This window comes from Kryptolebias marmoratus, linkage group LG2 (genome assembly GCF_001649575.2).
Source record: "Kryptolebias marmoratus isolate JLee-2015 linkage group LG2, ASM164957v2, whole genome shotgun sequence".
Taxonomy (NCBI): Eukaryota; Metazoa; Chordata; class Actinopteri; order Cyprinodontiformes; family Rivulidae; genus Kryptolebias; species Kryptolebias marmoratus.
The window spans coordinates 15,535,286-15,557,358 of NC_051431.1; the positions used below are offsets into that span (position 1 = coordinate 15,535,286).

General features: G+C 43.6%; 2 protein-coding genes across 3 annotated transcripts in view; both read right to left on the bottom strand.

Annotated features, from left to right (window-relative positions):
- Nucleotides 1–1,552: 1,552 nt before the first annotated feature.
- Nucleotides 1,553–12,507, bottom strand: LOC108244634 (NACHT and WD repeat domain-containing protein 2). The gene is made up of 10 exons (XM_025009297.2): nt 12,225–12,507; nt 12,010–12,098; nt 10,636–10,743; nt 9,483–9,662; nt 9,200–9,344; nt 8,803–8,951; nt 7,502–7,861; nt 7,146–7,247; nt 5,976–6,702; nt 1,553–4,916 (listed from the first exon to the last, which is right to left on the bottom strand). The coding sequence occupies exons 1-10, from the start codon at nt 12,304–12,306 to the stop codon at nt 1,825–1,827; spliced, it is 5,034 nt and encodes a 1,677-aa protein (XP_024865065.1). The 5' UTR covers nt 12,307–12,507; the 3' UTR covers nt 1,553–1,824.
- Nucleotides 12,508–12,608: 101 nt separating this feature from the next.
- The window catches only part of LOC108244644 (F-BAR and double SH3 domains protein 2), a 58,852-nt gene continuing 49,387 nt past the window's right edge, over nt 12,609–22,073 (bottom strand). For both annotated transcript variants that reach the window (XM_037980380.1, XM_017431021.3), the window contains 6 exons: nt 21,322–21,405; nt 20,991–21,168; nt 19,135–19,355; nt 17,753–17,945; nt 17,567–17,661; nt 12,609–16,070 (listed from right to left, as the gene is read on the bottom strand). In XM_037980380.1, coding sequence (XP_037836308.1) covers nt 15,975–16,070; nt 17,567–17,661; nt 17,753–17,945; nt 19,135–19,355; nt 20,991–21,168; nt 21,322–21,405 — 867 coding nt within the window. In that variant the 3' untranslated portion in view covers nt 12,609–15,974. The remainder of the gene's footprint in view (nt 16,071–17,566; nt 17,662–17,752; nt 17,946–19,134; nt 19,356–20,990; nt 21,169–21,321; nt 21,406–22,073) is intronic.

Here is a 22,073-nt window from a genome sequence, read left to right on the forward strand (position 1 = left end):
ATTATATAAACTAAACAATTTACAAAGATGCCCCACCTCTCTACATCACTTCTTGCTGGGATAGGCTGGTACAAGCTAATTAGCCGATGGCTCTTTTTACTTTTGTACTGATCAAAAATAAGATGCCGAGAGAGCAGCTCAGGGCCCCCAAAAAACATTATTCTTGCTTTGAATGAATGAGTGTTTTATTTTACGTTTCTCCAATGCAATCAAGATTTGCATTAGCTGACAGTCATCCCCAACACATCTAACAGGCTGCACAAGATCTTCGTGAAATCTTTGTCAGCCATGCGTGTTTCTTCAAGAAATGTTACTTTTTAACTGGTTTAAGTCTTGATGTCACCCCCAGCATGCATACTTGATAACATTTGGGAATGTGGGACAACATAGCGTACCCCCACACACACACACACACACACACATTCACATTTTAAGTATTACATTATCTGTGTTAAAGTCTGTCTGCCCAAATATATACAGTTGTATATAAAATATTTTGCCAGACAGCTTATCTATTCATCAGCTGATCATGTCTTTAAAACATCATGCAAAAAACCCACTCCCAGAAATACACACAAACGTCGAGGGGGGGGGCTTGAGGGGGCGCGCGGGGGCGACGTAACACCCCTTCTAAAACATAGGACAAAAATAATTTACCAACAAGTCCTTAACTGTGTTTATTCCTCTCATCATGGACAACAAGTCCTGTGAATTTGAAGACATTTGTTCTTTTTTCTTTACCTCAAACTTTCTGAACAGCAGGGGGCACCACTGAGCGCTTAAAAAGTTTCAGTGCATTAATCTGCAACTTGCAAAGATTTACAAAGGACATACAAGTATTATTATTATTATTATTATTATTATTATAATTTTGGTAATGCTTCAGCGCTTAAAGAAGCTTCAGCTGGACATCCCTTCTTCGATTGCTCCCGATCAAAATGTTGGAGGCAGGAAAAGATGGAAAGCAAAGGTTTATCATTTAATAGTCCTAAAATGTTTGATGGGGGCAGAGTGGGCGGAGCTTGTCCACAATCTGTACGGGTTTCTTCAACAGGGAAGCTCCTCCTTCGCCGCTCGTCATCACTCCTAGCCGGATCAAACACCGGCTGACTGGTAAGGAACAGACCCAGTCACTGCAGGTGTTGGTGCATTTTTTTCCTTCTTCTGATTTTAATTCACGTTTATATTCACATTTTCTTACTCAATACTTGTACAATACTTGAAATAAAACATATTAAAGTAGAAGTAAAGATAATAATTACTTTAAAAAAGCCTAAAATTCATTTTCAATCACAAAAACACAAGTGAATGTAATTCAATATTTTCCACCTCTGAGAAACATTACCTTAAAGATGTCAGCATATAGGCACTGAAGCACACTTTTACTTTTTGCATGTTATTCTAGCTCTATTCTACTCATACATATTATTTGTCCTGATTTGTTTTTGTTTGTTAGGTTACGTCTTGTTTGAAAAGGAGTATGGCTGCTGTACGGACGTTTAAAAAGTTCACACCCAACAAAATTATAGCACAGTATTTTTAATGATAAACCTGACATACAATGATACAGGAGGCAGCAGTCACAAATAGTTATTTATTAAACAAACAAAAAAAAAAGAACTGTAAAATAGAGCCGAAATAGTGTGACATAAAATTAACTTAAAGTAATAATGGAAATATTTGCATTGTCACTCATCAGTTGACCTTACCGTGCTTTTGTATAATAAAATATTACTTTTTATAATAAATGCAGTTGTAATTAGTTATTTTTGTACCTAACATACAGGTAATGTGATGTCATTTTACAGCTGTTTCTGTTTTGGCTTAACGCCACGTAACATTGGGTTTGAACTGACAGAAGCAGTTTAATGGTTCTCTGTCAAAGGGACATTTTTCCAGCCGACCTTTTGCTGTCCCCCTCCTCCGTACTGACTCTTGCTCATCCATACGAACATCAGAAAAAACAGAGTACACGCCAACAGAGCCATCCTCGAAACCCACAAACACGCCCTGAGGCTCGCTCACAATCAGAGCTGATGGATTCTTACACAAACGCACGCTTCCCAGTCTCTCTCCATCCGAAAGCCGTGCAACTGTTAGGGTGAGGCTCGCGTGCAGCAGACAGGTACAGCTGTTCTCCGCGCTGGACGAGTCGAATATGTACGCGAGATAGCATCCGGTTTTGTCCAAGCAAGCCCGAAGGACAAGACCCTCAGCCTTGAATGAGCACAGTCTGACCCGAGACAGGTCCAAGACGTTGATGAAGTTATTTTCAGCGGATAGGAGGGCATAGCTCCCGTCAGAGGACATCTGGAAGTCTTGCGGCTGACAGTGAAACGTATTTGGCAGCTGGAAGTGCTGGCACACAGTCTCCTCTGAGACCTTCCAGGTGTACACTGCCCCTGAGGCGGCCATCACCACCACGAAGTTTGGGTGCTTTGAAAGCACGTGGAAAGCAACAACACGCTCCGAGACGTCCACGCAGGAGAAACACTTGCTGATGGAACCCGACCACAGGCTGGCGGCCAGCAGGTCTCCGCCGCGGAGGCCGATGAGGAAGGTGCTCTCGGGCGACACCTGAGCGTCGGACAGATGCTGGTGAATGCTGCACACAACGGCTCCGTGAGCCAGCTTCCAAACGCGGGAGAGCCCTTGCTTGGATATGCTCACGCCGAAGTTACCGTTCGGGGTGATCAGGACGTTTGTGGCTCTGCTGCCGCAGATCCGCAGGGAATTCTGACCCGTTTCAGTCTGCCAAACGTAGATTTCTCCTCCTGAGATGGAAACGAGGCAGATGCCGTTCGGAGACAGCCGCAGCTCGTCTACAGGCCCTTCGTGCACGAAGCTAACGTGTGGAAGCCCGGTGTCTAAACTCCACTTCCACACGTTCTCGGACCCATCCGTCGTGTAAAACCACTTTCTTGTTTGCTCGACCGCCACTCCTTTTACTCCGCCCCTCATTTTTGGACTCGTTTCTGCAGCATCAATCATCTCAGAGTCCCACGCCGTCAGGCAGCCGTCGTGATGGACGCAAACGACGTCCGAGGCCACCCTGAGGAGTGCGAGGGGCTGGCTGCTTGTTTCTAAAGAGAGGACGCACTCCCCGGTGCTGAGCCTCCACACCATGATGGAGGTGCAGGAGTCTAACAGCGCCAAGAAAAGGTGCGCATCCATGGAGAGCAGTGCTTGGAGGAAGGCTCTCCCTCGTGGAGCCGAGAACTGGTCCCACAGCTCCCAGTTGTGTGTGTCCCACAGTGTCACTTGATGAGACTGACACACCAAAAGAGCGCTGCTATCTTCAGCGTGATCTGTATTTTGAATGGCGCGAGACTTATCCTGAATAAAGACTTCTTTGACAAGTCCCGGTGGTAGGATCTCGTCAGCTATGTCCCATAACGCAATGCTCCCAGTCCTGTCGACACATGCCATTTCGTGCTTCTCCTCACGGAGGATTATCAACGCCACTGCGCTCCGGTTCGAACAGGAGCCAAGAGGACTGTTGGTTTTCATGTCAAATGCTGACACTGTGCCATCTTCCTGTCCACAGTACATGCAAAAGCCGCTAAGGGAGCAAACCACACAGGTCACGCAGTCCTGGCACTGGAAGTGAGTCATGGTCTCAGTGGACATATCGAAGACACTGACAAAGGTTTCGTTTCCCCACCACAGGCAGAACATCCTCTGCCACACGACAAACCCCTCGACTCTGTTCGGCGTTCGGCTTGCTCCGAATTCCGTTTTCAGAGGGTCGATAACTTCTACGAGCCTCTGCTGGTCTGTCGCATCCCACGCAAAGAGCTTGTTGCATCGTGTCGACAGCAGCAGGAACCGTCCACTACTTTTCACTCCGGCAAACTTCAGTGCCTGCTGCCCGCAGCTCAGAGACAGCTCGGCGAGATCGTGACCACAGCCTTTCCAGATCCAAACAGAGCCGTCGGCCATGACCTCTGCGACAACCCCACACTCACCACCAGCAACTTCTGAGACACAACCCTCTTCGGTTTTGGCATCGCGCCTTAGAAACTGAATGGGGGGAACAAAACAGGGGCCGGGACAAAGTGCTAATCCTAACCCTCTTCTGCTTTTTCTTCTTTCCCATCTGATGTCTTGAACAAAACCTTCAAGGGCAGGAAAGACCCCCAGGTAAGGGAGGAGGCTCGTCTCCATCACGGCCGGCAGCCGCATCGGTGAGCTCTGCAGGAGACAAGCAGAGGACTTCAAAATGCTTGCTAGGAGTAGCCTTTCTCTTAAAAACGTTGAGCCTTCAGCAGCCTCCAGCATGGCGACCAGGTCACCCAAAAGCCCAGCTTGAACCAGAGCTTGGTGAAAGCCTGAAGACTTTAACAGCCCACATTCCAGCTCCTCCATCCTGCCGCTCCGTCGTAAGTGATGTGGCAGCTCGCCGACGCTTCTCACACCGACGTGGCCTGCGTTATCAGCCGAAGGGGACAGAAAGGGCTGGCTGTGTGGCTGCGTGTCTGGGTCATTGTTCGGCCCAGACAAATGCTCCACAAGAAGCGGCTTCCCGTTGCTACGAACCCATCTGTCGTGAAAGTAGCTTGCCATCTCCGAATGGATCCTTCTCCTCCACTCATCGTCGCCCAGATACTTTTTTCCAACGACCAGCTTGAAATGCCTGCTCACCCAGAACAAAACCTGTGTGTTCGAAACGGACCTCTCAACGAGGAAGTCCTTCAAGTCCAAAAGCAGCCTCTCCACACTGACCTGCGGGACATCGCCACAGGAGCACAGGAGGTCGGCAAGCTCGGCCTGGGAGAGTCCGGCCCTGGAGAGGCTGAGGCAGGAGGCCGAACGAGCCACGAGGGAGGAGCCGTGCTTCAGCTCCAGGTGACCCAGGAGAGAGGAAATGGACGCATGGACTCCATCAGGGAGCGACGACTCCGTCACGTCCGAGTCTGAGGTAACAGAAAGAGAAAATGGCAGAAATGGATTCAATTTAAAGTACTGATATCTTGGGTTGGCTTAACAGATACTGGTTTGTATTCAACTACGAGTAGCATTTACATGTGCTCCATTAGGCAAGCGGGTTTAAAAGATGATTAAATTGTAAGTAAGGGTTCATCAACAAAATTACATTTTTTCTTTTTAGCAGACTGTGTGAGGACCAGCCTTTCGTTAGCCATCTTTGCGGTAATCATGACCGGCTTGTTTTAACTGTTGTAAATTAGACAAATATTGTTTTAACTGTTGTAAATTAGACAAATATGAGCCACGCTTTTTAATTTTCCACTCTTTCTTTTTTACCTGAAAGGTTATTTTCCCTGTGACTTCACGACATGAATGTAAATTATGAAAAAAAAAAAATGATAAAGATTATGCTAAGTAAAATGTTCAATAAATTTAATAAAAACACCATAAGAACTTTGAGTCTGACAACATTAATGCCTGAAGGAATGACTCAAAAGCTGTCAAAAGATGGGAATTTGCTCTCTTTTCTCATAAAGGTTGTTATTTCTGCAAACCAGCTCCACAGAAAACATCATTTACAAAAAAGCCTGATACGTCTGTTAATCATTGCTCAGCTTATTTTTGCAGATATTGTTAAGTTTGAGCCCTTATTTGAACTTTTTAACTTAGCTTAGCACCTACTGGAGCCATATTTATTCATTTACTTAAAGCGGCTCCTTCATTTAAAAGTTCACCTCATCTAAATAACATCTAAAATGTCCACAGATGTCTAACCTAAAAGCAAACTAAACATGGTCTAAAAGTGACTGACACAGGATAAACATCTAAATTTAGCTAATATTGATAACTGTTTAAAATTGCATCTTTTTATCCAAAGTGTTTGCCCCATTCTTTCAAATATGATGTAAAATATTCTTATAAATCTACAGAGACCACCTCACTGTTGCTTTTGGTCTCAACAAACTTTTTTTTTGTTTGCCCCTTTAGTTGAAGATGTTAACCAGCTTTACTCTGTCAGACAACGTAGTTTTTGGTACGAGTCATACCAGAGTGCCACAGCGAGGTGTGTGCATGCAGCAGTCGAGCGTAGAAAGGCAGGCAACAGGAAGTCAGAGCCCGGTTCACCAGTGCTTGTTGTCCTGATGTCACCCTCCTCCCAGAGCGTTTCAGCAAAGACTCCAACAACTTCGCGCATTGCTTCCTGTCCACGGCTTCCAGCCGCACGCGGACGTATCCCGACTCGTTCTCACAGCTGCCCGAGTAACGTTCCTCGACGGCCTGCAGGAGACGCGCGCAGCTGGGGGTAACTGTGGCGATGAGTCTGACGCCGTCGGGCAGGGGGGAAGGGAGGCTCCTGATTATCTGAGCGCCACCGTCGTCTTCCAGCTGATCCAGCCCATCCAGGAGCAGGATGAGGGGCTGCGTGGTGGAGGCAAACTGGGAGAGGAGGGAGTCGAGACGCTCTTTAAGTTCAGACAGACAGGCGTTAGCGTTACGCATCTTAGGAGCAGAACACGACATGACGGAGAGGATGAAGCTCTCCTCAGAGGGATGCTCGTTGTGGCTGTGGTCGGCTGCGGTTCCTCTGGAGTCAGTGCTGGAACTGGGATCGCCCGGGTCTCTGCAGGGGCCAAAGTCGGGTTCTCTTCTAGACAAAGACCGGACGATCTGAGAACACAAACTGGAGAGCAGATGCTCTGGAGTCGTGTTGATTGACAGGCTGCAAAAATAACCGATCATCACAGGATCAACGCCAGGCAGCCAAGACTTGATCTGGGGAGGAAAACAGACAAAACATTTGGAAATCTTTCCCATCATGTGCTACAGATATGTGCAGCACTTTAATACAATGCACATATAAACATCTTTTCATTGGTTTACCCACTTTTTCCTTCCATTTCCTTTGATTGTTAACATTTTTTATTATTTCCATTTATATATAAAACATTACTTCCTGATAAACCTCTTCTTATATACAGATTAATATCCAATTATCATCCAGTACCACTGTGTGGTAGTCTTTCAATAATCAATAAACTGAAATGCTTCAGCTCATGAATAACATTTTTATGCAAAGAAAAAGCAAAACTTGAAGAGATTTACTTCTTTTTGGGTGGACTGCTGGTATTTCCTTAAAGCCAGATAAGTTAAATATATTAAAACGTGTGCCTAACATATATATTTAAATTAAAAGCAACATAAAAAAGACCCCAGACCTGCTGAGTGCAGCAGGCCATTAACACTGTTTTCCCGGTGCAGGGACCTCCAGTTACCACCAGAGGGCCCTGTCGGCCCCTCAGCTCCACGTAAGCTCTGATCTACAACAAATGAGAGGGAAATTCAGTTTGGAGCAGATTTTTTTAATAATTTATTGCCTCAGTTTTAAACAGACTTGAGAATAGCAACCCAGCAAGTGATAAAGCACTCGTGAGAAAACTTTAAATTGATGGAACAAGAGGAAATAAAGACATTATTCGGGGAACTGCCACAGATAAAAGGCTGCACTTAGAACTCTTGTCACAACAACAGCATTATCGCACCACAAGCTGTTAAAGCTTCTCCTTCTCCTCACCTCGTCCTCCTCGGGCCGACTGATGTCATAAAGTCGAGACAGGATGTTGCACAGACGCTCCTGCTCGAGCTGCTCCTCGGACAAAGCATCCCTGCTGTGAGCGTCTGTGCCGGGCAGAGAAACGCCCACGCTGTCAGTCATCATCAGGAGGTCCGAGAGCACCTGCCGGCACAGGGAGTCGGCGTAGCCCCGCCTCCGGGCTGCAGTGTAGCCGTGGCGACGGTCACACTCTGTAGTTGTGGTGTACAGCAGAAGTCGGCGGGAAGCGACAAGAGCGGGCAGGAAGTCGTCGCAGAGTTCGGCTAATAATTCAGCCTGCGTGGGGGCCGTCGTCACGGTGGTCCGAGCCAAAGTTTCGTCCTGGAAATTTGAGAAAAATATTCAGCTGTCTGGTTTCACAATAAACGAAAAGTAGAACAGAGCACAAATCCTGATCATATTTACTCGTCTCAATGTTTACGTGAACTTTGCGATAATGACGTGCCCTGGGAAGAGCATCTGGGTTGATTTTGTTTTCCTTTCATGTACAGTATTGTGCAAAAGTTTGAAACCGCCCTGATTTATTTCTTTTTTCTTTTTTTACTTTCATTCTTGTAATCTCATCTGAAGGGCTTTCAAAGTTGTTGTTTCTGGTGACTTTTGCTGCTTTTTCACTATTTATCTCCCTGTGTTCCTGTGTCTCATCATGACAGCATATTCAGAAATGTGCGCTTTCAAAAACACGAGAAGTGCCTGTTCATCTACAGCAGATGAACAGGATGTGAAAGTCATGTCTTTAAGAAACAGAGAAACCCTCTGAAGACCTGAAACAGGACCTGAGAGATGCTTCTGTCTTCCATTCATCTTCTGCTGGATGTCAAGTTTTCAGCTAACAGCTATTTGAGAATCACCTTTTTGGAGCTAAAATATTTTCTGACTATCAAACTGTGTTATCTTTGGTATTTTTCACAGATGCAGCTAAAGAAATGGGAACAAATAGTGAAGAGTCCATTTAAAACCAGTTCTTTGCTCAGTTGTCTGTCACACGTCGACATAACTCCGGTTCATTTGTTAAGTTTTTTAGTTTTTTTATGCCTGAATGATTCATTAATTGAAGTTAAGTAGATTAAATGGTCAAATACTGGACTGAAAATGAGTGAAAAAGCAGCCAACAAAATCCAAAGAAGTACTTGGAAAGACCTTCAGAAAGTCTGGAGAACAAATCGATCAAAACCACCAAGTCTGGATGATTTGGGGAAAAAAAACAAAGAGATTCTGGACAATTCAAGACTTTTGCACAGGAGAACCAAGTTGATTTTTACCTCTGACTTTGGCTGCAGCTGTGAACTCGTCAGTTTCTTCCCTTTGTCTTCCTCTGCATCAGTGACCTTGTGGACATAGACCACACAGCGGCTGACGATGTCCTCAAGAGGACACTCGCCCAGAGCGAATCTCAGGTCCGCGTCAAGAGCTGGAGACAAACATGGGAGCGTAGATTTAGTTGTATGTTACTGAAGCGATGAGGGAGATGCCACTTTCAATGCATCAGGCATTGAATAGTGAAAATCCCATGGAGGACCCAGGTTATTTTGAGGGGGCGGGATCATGAAGACTTTGTGATGGTCTCACTGAAGGGTCTGGAGGAAGCGGTCAGGAAACATCTGGACTAAAGTGCTATGACACAAATGAAATCAACTCAGACAAAAGTGTTGGTTTCACCTGATCTGTAGAAGACACGGGCCATCTCTGGGGTCATAACCTTGTTTTGGATGCACAGACTCACGGCTGTCTGAAACTCCTCCCTCACTTCTTCTTCTTCCTCTTTATACCTTGCATCGCCGTCGGCTTCTCCCCCCGTTCCTGCCTGCCGAGCAGAAACAGTGAAATTCGTTCCGTCCGAACGTCAGCCGCAGAAAGGCCTGGCGCTTAAATGACTACACCGTATGTTAGGAAAGGAACAGAAGACGCTTCGAGCTCAGACAGCAGAGCAGACGATCGTCACCGTCGGTGAGAGCTTCAGGCGGTAAGAGGGAGGGAGGATGTTCTCGTCCCTCTGGTACGCCGCCTCCAGCTGCCGGGTGCAGACGCCCGCCTGCTGGCTCTCCTGCAGGAGCAGCTGGTACTCCGACACCTCCACCTGGGTGGGCAGACCGGCTGCTCCGTACTGGTGTCCCACCAGGGCCTGCAGCACCACCATGTGGTGGAACAGAAGGAACAGCAGAAAGACTTGATGCGGATTTGTGTTGATTGGTAGATGCATGTGTGTCTTAACTTTAATTAAAACAAAACTACTTGACAAAAAAGTCAGGTGTGAAAATGTTTTGGCAGCTCAAACAGCCCGAATTTTTTAAAACTCACACACCGTCCTCTGCTGTACGCTTGTGTTGGACGGTCACGACTTGTCTACTGAGGCTGCTAAATTTTAATTTATGAGGCCATTTTGGACCAGCTGCCTTTATAACTTCAGACCTAATTTTATAAAAAAAAACTCAGTCTTCAGTCCAAATATGTCCTCTCGTCAGTACCAAACGTCTATAAAAGGCATTTCAATACGTTGCACCTAATGCCTGGAATATCTTACAAAGCACCCTGGAAATTAAGGAGATTATGTGTGTATGTGTGTGTGTTGATTGTTGTAATTTGTCCTAATCTGTCCTAATCTTTGCCTTTACCCAGAGCACTCTCCAAAAGGAGGCTTTTTAATCTCAACGAGTTTCTTCTTGGTTAAAGGCTAAATAAACTTTTAAAAAATGACGATGACCATTCAGTTTTAGGTCGCTGTTGAAGTTTTTATTATGTAGGGAAGCGTTTTAACTCTCCTGTTCACTTCCTGTGTATTATTAGTGAAGTTTGGATCTGACTGAACAGTGCAGCGCGACGGTAAACACAGCATGGTGGATGAGGACAGCTGATCAAACTGCTCAGTTTGGCGTGTTTGGTGATCTAACCCAGGTGATCTGACTGACCTTCATCCACCCAGAAACCATCATAAATGTTTTTGTTTTTTTCCATTATAGCTTTACTAAAAACCTTCAAAGTTTAAAACAGACATTTCAGCTGAAGATAGCCATGAATGAATGAATGAATGAATCCTAGATGTTGGTGCTGATGGTTGTTTAGGGCTGCCTGGATGTCCCGTTCTCAGGTAAATTTACCAGGAAAAAGGGTCCAGCCGAGCTGCTCCTGCATTCGTCGATCAGCTGCTGTCTGGTTCTTTCGTCGGGCCAGCAGCTGGGATCACTGGACTCAAACGGGTCTATCACCTGCAGCAGCAGATTAAAGGTTAAATAAGTTAGAGATTCGCGGCAGGAAACCTCCCAGCAGCGGCTGAATGACATATGATGCTTGTCCTCCATTCAATTACACAAGCTATTGAGCAGAGCACCCCACACAATGGGCTGATCGACTCGCCCCGAGGCACTTTGTTACACACACACACACACACACACACACGATGCTGTCCCCATACAGCTGCCCATTGTCTTTGTTGTCTAATCTAATTAAACAAAGTTTAGCACAATCTTTACAGAAGTGGCTTTAGGTGGAAAATATGAAAGAATAAATCACACACACACACCTGGTGGCAAACAAGCAACTGCTTTTGCATCGCCGCATATGTTTGCAGTTTAAAAAAAGGCGACTTGTCTTTGTGACGATTACGGCGCTAAGTTTAATTTGACTTTAAATGAGAAACGCACGAGCGGAGTTCCTTCTGCGTGAAACAGACGCACCTTTCAGAACACAAGCCAACAACGAAAAGGAGCATATTCATTTGAAATAAAGCATTTTCACCAACTGAGAGCTCCCACTAATAACCAGAATCAACCCTAAGTTTGAGAGCAACTTTTCCCTGACGTGTTAGAAGACCCGGATGAGTTTATTTGTTTCTTTATTAGGATCCCCCCATTAATTTCCACCAAAGTGGTTACTAATCTTCCAGCTGATAAAACACAAACATATTCATACAACACATAAAACCATTTTGACTTTCACATAAAATATCACCAAATTAGTCAGACATCACATTTTACAAATTACACACATTAACCTAGATTTAAAAAAATAGGATTTAATGAAAATAAGATTTCAGTGCTCTTTTGAAAGAAAGCATGCTTTTTAAATCTCTTATGGTTTTAGGGAATTTAATCCATTCCTAAATTGCTCTGTATACAAGTTTGTTTTAGCAGAGTTTACAATTAATTTTGTCTCACAAGAGTATCTGGTAAAATGTTTATGTATCTGATCAGAATAAAAAGCTCATAAAATGATTCAGGCCTCCCTGTTAGTATGACTTTGGTTATAAATAAGAGTAAATTATAGTGCAACCTAACCTTCAACGAAGACCAGTGCATTTCAATAATACTTGTAAGAAATGGACATCTTTACACTTATTGTGGACTACCTGCAACCTTAACAGATCTGATTTGGTTGGCAGCAGACCAGTTCCTGGTCCGAGTTACTTTCCCTGTTGCAGTACTCCCGTTTTGCACGGAGTGAGCAGGACTTGTGGCTGTCAGGTGTGAGCTCACCCTGACGTCCAGCCCCAGCGAGCGTCTGCAGTGCTCTCCAAACCTGGGGAAGACCTTCTCTCTGAGATCTCGGCGCTCCGTCACGCTGTCTGCACACAACACCGGCACGACCAGAGAGAGCATACTCACACACAAGACACGATTTTTAAGGTACATCATTTAAAAAAACATCCGAAACATTTGAGTAAAACTATAAGTCTCTCGTGTTACTGTACCGTCCGGGTTGGAGCACACATAGATTTTCACACAGGATGAGCCGCAGCTGGAAAGCGAACCATCTTCTCCTTCTGGGTGCATGTTGACAGTGTTTCGTTAAATTGAGAGAAATCAAAGAAGAAAAATGGAGGAGGAAAACATTTTGCAGGAACGTCCTCAGAGACCCAAACAGATGGTTGGAGTGACCAGTCGGTGCTGCCGTTTCTCTTTCTTTCCACTTCCACTCAGGAAACTCCGAGCTCCGGGTGTTTACAGACTGTTATCACGGTCACGCCCACACACACACACACACACACACACACACAATAACACAAGCTCCTGTTTGTATCCATGTTCTTCTCAGACCAACTACATGCAGTAAATATACAAACAAAACCATCGAGAACATTTTTAAAATTTTTTTATTAATTAACTTTTGTACACAATACAAACTTTATTTTTTAATTTGTTTTTTTCTGTACAACCTATAATAATATGCCGAAAGACGTTTGAACCTGTTCTCGTTATTGTCACCGTGGCAACAGTCTGAAAAGAGGGAGAGAAGGCCAGTTGTTCCACATCGTTCCACCCAGGAACATTATAAAACCATGTAAAAAAAAAAGACTAATAAACACTGCAGCGGACAAAAGAGAAAAGGGAATATGTTACGTTTAAAGGAGAAACTGGCAAAAAAAAAAAAAAAGTTGTAAAAGTTACAAATGACTGATGGGTTTCAGTGGAACGGCTGTGAGTGCTGCTTCAAACCATAAACTTTAAAAACAAATTTGAAAACCGTAATAAATAAGATCTCAGAGATCAAGGACAGTCGTCCGTTCCAATATTCTTCACCTTGTTTCTGCAGCTGCAGAAAAAAAAACAAAAAAAACAACTCAAGTGTGTATCTGAAAGGGAACCACTTCCACTTGTTCAGCTACAAAACGAAACCAGTTTACCAGATCAGAACTTCCTTTTAATGCAATCCAACACATCAATACTACTAACATGTAATCTGAAAGGATTACAGGATTACCTCTATTAGATCGTGTCTCACTGGGCTGAGGTGGCGAGCGGCGAGCGTGGCGGTTCAGGAAACGTGTGGTGAGTTTTCTCTCCAAGCGGAGCAGCTCTCCTCTGACTGAAAACAGACCCAGATCTATAAACTATGCCGACGATAAAGATTAATTCTTTGAAAAATTGCTCCAAATCTTCACTCGGGTAGATTAAACCATAACGGTGGAGCTGGCTGCCAAGACAAAGGGACAGCAAAATAACGTGTGTGGCTTAGAAATCAGCTTTTACGAGTCGTGCACATTAAAATGAAAAACCAGAGGCTCACTGGTCACTCGGTTGCAAACACTCAGAGTTCAGTGAGACTTCAGGGGAAACTTTGTGTGTTTTCTTGTAATATTGAGTCAAGTTTGAGTCTCCAACAGCCCAGTGAGATCCTACATATACTGCTCTGCCTTTAAAATACAAAACACTCGTAATGATACTGATATATCTGGAGCATTACAAGTTTTTAGAAAATGTGTTGTCTTCTTCTTTTTTGTTTTGTTTTCCATCATGTTTCTGGAGCCGCTCAAATAAGTTTTCTGCCACAGTTAGACTTGTTGTTGTTACCATTTCCCTTATTTTCAAAAAGATATTCCCAAACTGGGGCTCTATCCGTACTTCACTTCGTGGTTTGTTCGGAGAACACTCGGAGTTTAAAACTTGGGAAAAGAACTGAGGCGTGTTTTTTCAGAGTCGAGCGCAGAACAGGATGGAAACGGAGTCACGCTCACAAACAGCCAGCTCCTTCCTAAAACGAGAAGAAGAAAAACAAAAAAACAAAAACATTCTTGCTGTTTGTTCACTCAAACCTCACCTCTTTGTGTTTTTTTTTATAAGTTAAGTAAAACATCGTACGACACTGTTCCAATTCTTTCGTAGAGTGCATCGTTTTGTTTTGTTTTTTAAGCATCAGTCGCACTGAACCAAAGTGTTTTTGTAAGAGTCCGTACGAAAAAAAAAAAGAAAAGCTCGTTTCTGCAGCTACAGCGGCTCGTTGGGAGTCTCCTCCGTCCGCGCTGCTGCCACGAGAGGGAACTGCTACTTCCTAAAAAAAGGTATAAATAAATAAAAGTGCTACGCTGCCCTTCAGGGCAAGGAGTTTTTAGAGGCTTGAAGCTTAAAAGGAGGAAGGGGGGGTTATTTACTTTCGAGTACAAAAAGAAACCCCAACTGATTGGCTATTAGCACGTCCTGCTTCCTGTTCGTTCAGGTTAATATTATTGACGGAGGGTGGGGGGAGGGGGGAGTGCAAACGTGATGCACGTCAGGTAAACGAGGACGGGTCGTTTGTTTACGTTATTTAAAATTAAATGTTTGATTTTGTGACCACATAGTGATTTTAGTGCATTTCGAAGCACCAGCAGCCTTCTTCAATCAGAGCTAAACGGCACACGGAAAGTAAGGAGATATAACATGTGTGTGTGTGTATGTGTGTGTGTTATAACCACTGATTCACACTGACTGCCCAAAGACAGAACAATCATTAGAGGCGGAGAGACGTAAAGGAGGGAAGGGAAGAGTTTGGCTTAAAACAAAAGAGGTGAGGATCCAGCCTCGGTCAGCTCTCGTTTCTGTTTCTTCCGCTCCCGTCCTCGGCCTCTTCCTTCTTCTCTCCTTTCCTGCTGTATTTACAATGCCCTAAAAACTCCCGCTTCGCATCAGACTCTTTTCCTCTCGGCCGAGTTAGTTTATATGAAACGATGGGCATAAACATTCCTAGGACAACAGTAATGTACTGTACTAATACACATTAAATACATATAATGATAAAGACTGGATATGGCGAGGAAAGGGCTGCGGGGGGGTGGGCACTGTGTCCACACAACACCCACTTTTCTCTGTCCGTTTAGTCCAACACCCCTCTGCTTCTTCAAAAATGACAAACTCAGCAGGTTTTTCTTTCCCCCCGCTCTTGAAGACGGTTACGTTTTACGGGGCCTCAGAACTAGCGGACGTGCAAGTTCCCAACAAATAACTGGTGATCTGAAATGGAAAACTAAACTAAATGTTCTAAATATTCATTTTCATGCAGGTGGCTTCCTGTTTTTAAACGTCACATTCTGTTGCTCTCGCTCTTTCTGATCTCACACAGCCAGCATCTGGTTAAACCCGAAATGGGTGTTTATAAAACCCAAACCGTTGTTTTAAAGTGTTAATATGTATTGTAGCACTTTGTTCCATGTCTTAAATTGCATGTTTTTTCCTACGTTTTGTTAGCTTGGGGCTCCAAAACCGAATGTTTCAAGAAGAATAGTCAAATGTAATTAAAAAAGTGCAGGAGAGAAGAACTCTGTAACTTAGCTTGTACTCAAAAGACAAAAGAAAGTTGATCAAACCCGTGATTCCTTGCTTCCCCACAGCCCGCCCCCCCACCGGAGCGTTTTATCTCCTCTTCACGGCGCTCTGCTTCGCCGCCCAGTGAGGTCACGTTCCAAGGCCGGATTGGAAGAACGGGGAGGGATGAAGAGGGACGCGAGGCGGCTTCTGCTGCACTTCACCGGGAGGCGAATCAGAGGATTATTTGATTGGATTATGCGAGTGTGTCTGTGCTCCCCTCCTCAGCGAGAAGATGCAGAGCGTCCGGAGGGGTCGGCGCGGTTCAGCATCAGTTCGTTTTTGCTCACTTCAGCTCACAACCCCACCCCGCCCACCCCTCCCTCGAAACGTCCCGTCTCTCATCCGGCTTCATCTTTTGTGCACCTGCGACAGCCTGTCCGTCACACCAGCGTGATCTCCACCTCCTCTGTCTTGTCGCTCTTGTCCTGCTGCCGACGGGGCTGCTGCTGCTTGGGTGGAGGCGGCGCGGCTCGCACCTGCGGCACAAAATTAAAAACACAATGAATGTAAAGGTAAAAAAAAAGACAACAAGGCTACAACACGTTTCACCAACAATGCACCAGAACATAAAAAGCCTTCTTTTCTCTGTTCTTCTTTGTTTTGTTTTTGTTTTAAATTGAAATTTTCATCTGTAATGGATCCTAATGAACACCTGACTTTGCAGAAAAGTCGAATAATTACAACCCTAATTCCAGTGAAGTTGGGACGTTGTATAAAACATAAAATGAAACAGTTGTTCTTAAACTGTTGGACTATTTGCTCCCGCAGTTGTTCACAAAGTGGTGAACCTCGCCCCGTCCTTGCTTGTGAACGACGGAGCCTGTCGGGGGATGCTTCTCTTTATGCCCAATCATGACGCTCACCTGTTTCCAATGAACCTGCCCACCTGTGGAAAGCTCCAAACACGTGTTTTTTGAGCGTTCCTCAACTTTCCCAGTCTGTTGTTGTCCCTGTCCCAGCTCTTTTGGAACGTGTTGAAGGCATCAAATTCAATAGGAGTGAATATTTGCGAAAAAAACAATGAAGTTTATTTGTTTGAACATTAAATATCTTGTCTTTGTAGTGTATTTGATTGAATAAAAGTTTAAAAGGATTTGCAAATCATCGTATTTATTTATGTTTTACACAACATCCCTACTTCATTGGAATTGGGGTTGTATTTTAGACTCCAAATAGGGTTTACTTTATTATATATTAAGCTGCCAAGTCAGTAGTAAACAGTATTAGACTAAAAAGACCCTCAATGTGTTTTTATCGCCCATCACCAAAAGCAAAGCAGCAATAACGTTTTTGCCTGTGCCTCTGTGTGTGTGTGTGTGTTTGTATGCTTGTCATAAACCACAGGACGAGGTTTACTGAAACTCCCACAAAAGAATCACTAAAAAGATGAATCTGTTTATTTTACAGACTGTGAATAAATGTTCTGTCAACAGGGATGGGTGCTATCTATTTACTGATCTCTATAAATCTTCACCATACTGTATTATATCCTAGTATACATTGTTACCATCTTCTTACTGCATTTAATTTTAGTTTATTTTAATGTATTCTGATACATTTTAACCCTAATTTCTCAGTTTAGAGATGCAACATGATTGTTATTTGCGAGCAGGTATTACCTGTGCTTGAGGAGTGTCAAACTCGCTGCAGTTCTCCCCCAAAACAGGAGGTGTTGTTACAGATAGAAAAATACCACGACGCAGCAGGAACAGCGCTGGAATCGAGTCGTGTGTGCTTAAAACCCAAACAGAACTACTCATCTACTCACAGCTGGCATAAACGTCGCAGCAGAGTTTTAAGGACAGTATTAAAAAAATAGTGTTTCTATTCTGAGATACTGTATTACTGTTTTCCTGCACACTTGTCCATCGGTACCATGTTTAAAATTAAAGTATATATATAAAAAAGCTGTTTACTTAGAGTCCAGTTTCATAGAAGACGATTTGGTGGAAATGTTGATGGAGAAACTAACCGGTCGTAGTTTTCCTGGACCTCCTTCAACCGTGAGTCGCAGCGGCAGCGTCGAACCAAATCCTGGAGAAACGGGACTCCTGCCAGAGCTCTGATCTGCGCGCGAGACACAGAAACCATCATTTAGACAGGCCCAGTCATCGCAGTCGGTGTGGCGTTGGTTTCTGATGACGGTTCGGGGTCTTACTGTGAGAAGACAGCTGCCCTTTGTGTGAGGAGGCCGGCAGTGGAAGCTTGTGCTCCCCGTTCAGCGCAGCTGACGGGGAGCGAGGCAGAGGAGGCGGGGTGGAGGTCTCGGGGCTGGTGAAAGGGCTGATGGGAGGCTGGTCGTACAGCGGCAGGGGTGGAAGCGAAGACGGGAGCTTCGAAGGAGGTGAGATCTATGGAAAGCGTCAAAAATTAGGCTCGGCTACGTGAAAATCCTCGTTTATTCCACCTGAATGATTTAAACCCATTGACTGGACTGACTTATCATTAGTTAGTTTACAGATAAACATTTTGACTTTATGATAGATCCTGATGGCAAAACTACCTGACTGAAGCTGAGCTTTGTAACTGAGATGATCAATAAAGAAAACCTGTTAATAGTTTTAAAGTAAGACAATAAAAGCTAATAACTCAACCAAGTTTTATAAAATCTACTCACAGGAAAAAAGGGCTACTAAAATAAAAGAATGTTAATATTAATACAAACTATGTACACAGTTATATGGAGGTAAGAGAAACAAAACTGAAGATTTTGATAGTTTTAACGTATCGATGCATTTATTTTATTTTCTATCATGTTCACAACATTCACTACCTAATTACTAACTTTGCCTGTCAGCTGACTGGTAGTTTGCAGGATTTATCTTTTTGTTTTTGCGAAAAATGTCACCTTTTGTAGCTGGAAACGTGAATCACGGTAAAGAAAGTAAATTATAACAACATAATTGCAGAGTGTGCACTTTGTAAAACTGTAGGAAGTCAAACAGAGAGCAACACTTTTGATATTATGCTATTTCATAGTTGATGAAAGTATCGATACATTTAGAAATATAACTGCTGGTAGAACACTTAATTGCTTTTAGAAAAAAAAAGGCAAAAAGCAAACTGCTCCAAAGTTATCAAGCATGTTACAGAAATCAGAAATGCTAATCACCTACAGTATATTAGTTACCCCAGAGTTACTGAAAGTTAGGCCATTCTATGTCTACAGACTTAATGGAAGGGAGAGGCCGTTTCCTTCCTGCTGCCGAACATCTAATAGAGCAGCACCCGGTGCCACAGATAAGACCTTTTTCTCTGATTGCAGAGCTGGATTTTTATCAGTTCTGATCCACTGTTTGTGAACTCTGCTCCTGCTGACAGATCAGCTGGACAACAGACAGGAAGGGAGAGGGGGGTCGTCCAGCCTTACCCCGAGGAAAGACTGATAACATAAAACCTGCAGCTCAGTTCAAGAGTAAGGCACTGATCATCTGTGCGCTACCTACGAAGACTGACTCTGTCTCACATCTGCTTCCGGAGTTTCCCCCCCGCTGGGGCTGCAACAAGCCGAAACTTCTGTTTCTGCAGGTGTTATTGTACCTGTGCGTCGCCCGGCCCTCCTCCACTCGTCTCCCCGTTCTCTGTGAGATCCTCCACCAGCACCGAGGGAAACACGCCCACCCGGCCGTTCAGCTCCCCCTCCCAGAAGCCGTCGTCCGTCTGCGTGTCACGGCTCAACAGGCGGATCACGGCGCCCTCGCAAAACGAGAGCTCCTCGTCGGCCTGCCCCTCGTAGTCGTAAAGTGCGCGGACGTACACGGCTGCGGAGAGCGAGGGCGACAAAGACGGAGAGGGAGAGAGAGAGCAATTAGTGCTGCGCAGAGGGAGTCATTATTCTCAGTGAAATGTGGTTCCTCGTCTGTTCTGCCTGAAAACTGTACACCCGGCTGCAGAGAGGGAGACACAGAGAAGACACAAATAAGCAACGGTAACAATTAATGTGTGACGGGAATTCCTCTGGAGCCTGGCTCAAACATGAGCGGAAACAGATCACTTCTTAAAAAACGGTTAAAGAATTAGTCAAAGAAAATGAAAAATAATATATTCGTAAGATGGCAGGTGATATAAGTTAAGAATGATGAAAAAGGTTTAAAAAACTATAATTTGTTGAACAAACATAAAAATTGAGTCTCTTATTCTCAATGAAGCCAATAGGATGTAACCTAATTTCTCCTAATTTCTCTGGGCTGATTCAATACTTTACTTGAGCTAGTAAATTTAATCTTTGCAGTAAAGGTTTGTAGATGTTGGCAATAATAATAGATGTGGTCAGATTTGTTTGGATTCACACATTTCAGTGAAACAGAAATAATTCTGTATAAATGAGTACTCTGTGGATTGTGTGGCTGAACAAACAAACAAAAACCAAAATAAATGATTAAACCCAGTAAAATACACAGTGATTCTGGGTGAACCGTCTGTGTGTATATGTTCAGTCTGTTAGTAAAATATCACCTAAACCCAAACAGATTTTAATGAAATTCTCTGAAAGTAATGGATGGATGTGATCTATAACTGACTAACATGAATCAAGATGGCCACCACGGCTAATTTTTTATTGTTTCTTTCAACTGCTTACTTTTTAAGGTTTTACATTTAGCCAACAAAAACAAATCCTTTATCCAATCTATATTGAAGTTATGTAAATGTGTTTTGTTGAAGTTAATCAAACATATGCCGTGGTTATTATTATTTTTATTAACAGCAGACGGACAACAAGTGCAGTTTTCCTGATGTCTCCTTCCTTGTGATAGTTGGCAGATTTGGATACCATCGATTTACACTTAAAGTTTCTAAAAAATTGTCATTTAGTGTCAGTAATTAGGGCCCAACAAGCTGATCAAAAGCTCCAATTAATTCCAGTTTCAAGTCTCGTCCGGCAGCCTAAACGGTTTTATTTTTTCTGGGATTTCTCCAGGTTTATTTTCAACACCCAAAGTGCCCACTTGGAAACAACTCACTGCTTCATAAAAAGTTTAACAGGCAGCAAATCATAGTTGAAGGTTAAAGTAAAGGGAAACTCTTCTCTATTACATTAAATTGGCCTGCAATGTCAACCACTGACACTGCAGTTTTATATAACCACTTAGTTAATACTTCTCTTCCAGCGAGGGCCAAGAACAACTGCAGCAAGGATATTTTTAATCAAGCTGTTTTAACCTTACTGTGACTAACCAAAAGTTGTCATTTGTGTTGCAACTATATTGTATTTAATTTAATTTGGAGTGTTTTTGGTAAAATCAAACACCGGTGTCACTTTTGCTCTCTATTTTGGCAAAACCTCTGATAGAATCCAGATTAAAACAGCGTCATTACAGGTTAAAAAAGACTCCAATGTTTACTAATTTTAATGCAACTACTCTATTCTGCTGACACTTAAATTGCAAAGCATTCACCGTTTGTATCTCCGTTGATGCAGCTGGAGTGCAGCTCCGGTTCCGTTGAATTGGACGAGGTGTGCGACCGAGCATCCAGCGTGGCCAGAGACTGGAGCATGCTCAGCAGGCTGTTGGAAGTGGGGAACTGCAGGTATTTTTCTGGAACGTAGCCTATCTGACCTGTCTTGTTGCGTGCCTGAGGAAAAGCCAAAAAGAAAGGAAGAAAGAAAGAAAACGTGTAAATCCAAGCAGAGCACATAGATGGTACACGGCAAAGCTGCGGGAGGGAAAAGGCCTGTTACAAACGCTTTACACATGCCGTGTAGCTGATCTGTGTGTGTTTGAGCACCTTAACCCAGTCCTCCATGTCGCCATCCTCGATGACCTCCAACATTTCCTGCTCGTCGATAGTCAACTCGTCTGGCTGAGATGCCTGTGGGAGAGACAACACGACACGTAAAGCTAGAAGAAAGTAGAGGTGAGAATTAACAAAGAAAGGGTAACTAAACATTGTTGACTTTATATTTGCCAAGACTAAAATATTTTAATTTGCGTATCCATTAAACAGATCTGGAGAGTAAAGACAAACATGTCAGAGTGTTGTTTGTTGACTATAGAAGTTTACGAGTATTATACCATCTCTTCTGGTAAACAAGCTAACTTGGATTTTGTAGCTCTATCTGCAGGTGGTGTTTAATTTTTTGACAGACCAAAAAAATAACAATAGATACTAATCCTCCACAGTGTTTGATATCGGCGCACCACAAGGCTGCTGCCTTAGCCCCTTGCAGTTTAGTTTTTTTCCCGGAAAGACTTCTCAAATTATACTGTTGAATTTGCAAACAATACAACAGTAACATGACCCTGAATGAAAAAAAATGATCTAAAAGCTTATAATTGATTTTAGGAGAACAAAAGTTGCTCATTCACCTATTTTTATAAGAAATTCAAGTGTGGGAAACAAATAGTTTCACTATTTGGCATTCTCATTTCTGACCATTTCCTGGTCTCTGGTCATTACTTGTGTAATCAAAACTTTATTTTGAAATTACATACTCTTTAAGGCTTCAAAAAGCAGTTTTAATATAAGGTGGAGCCCAG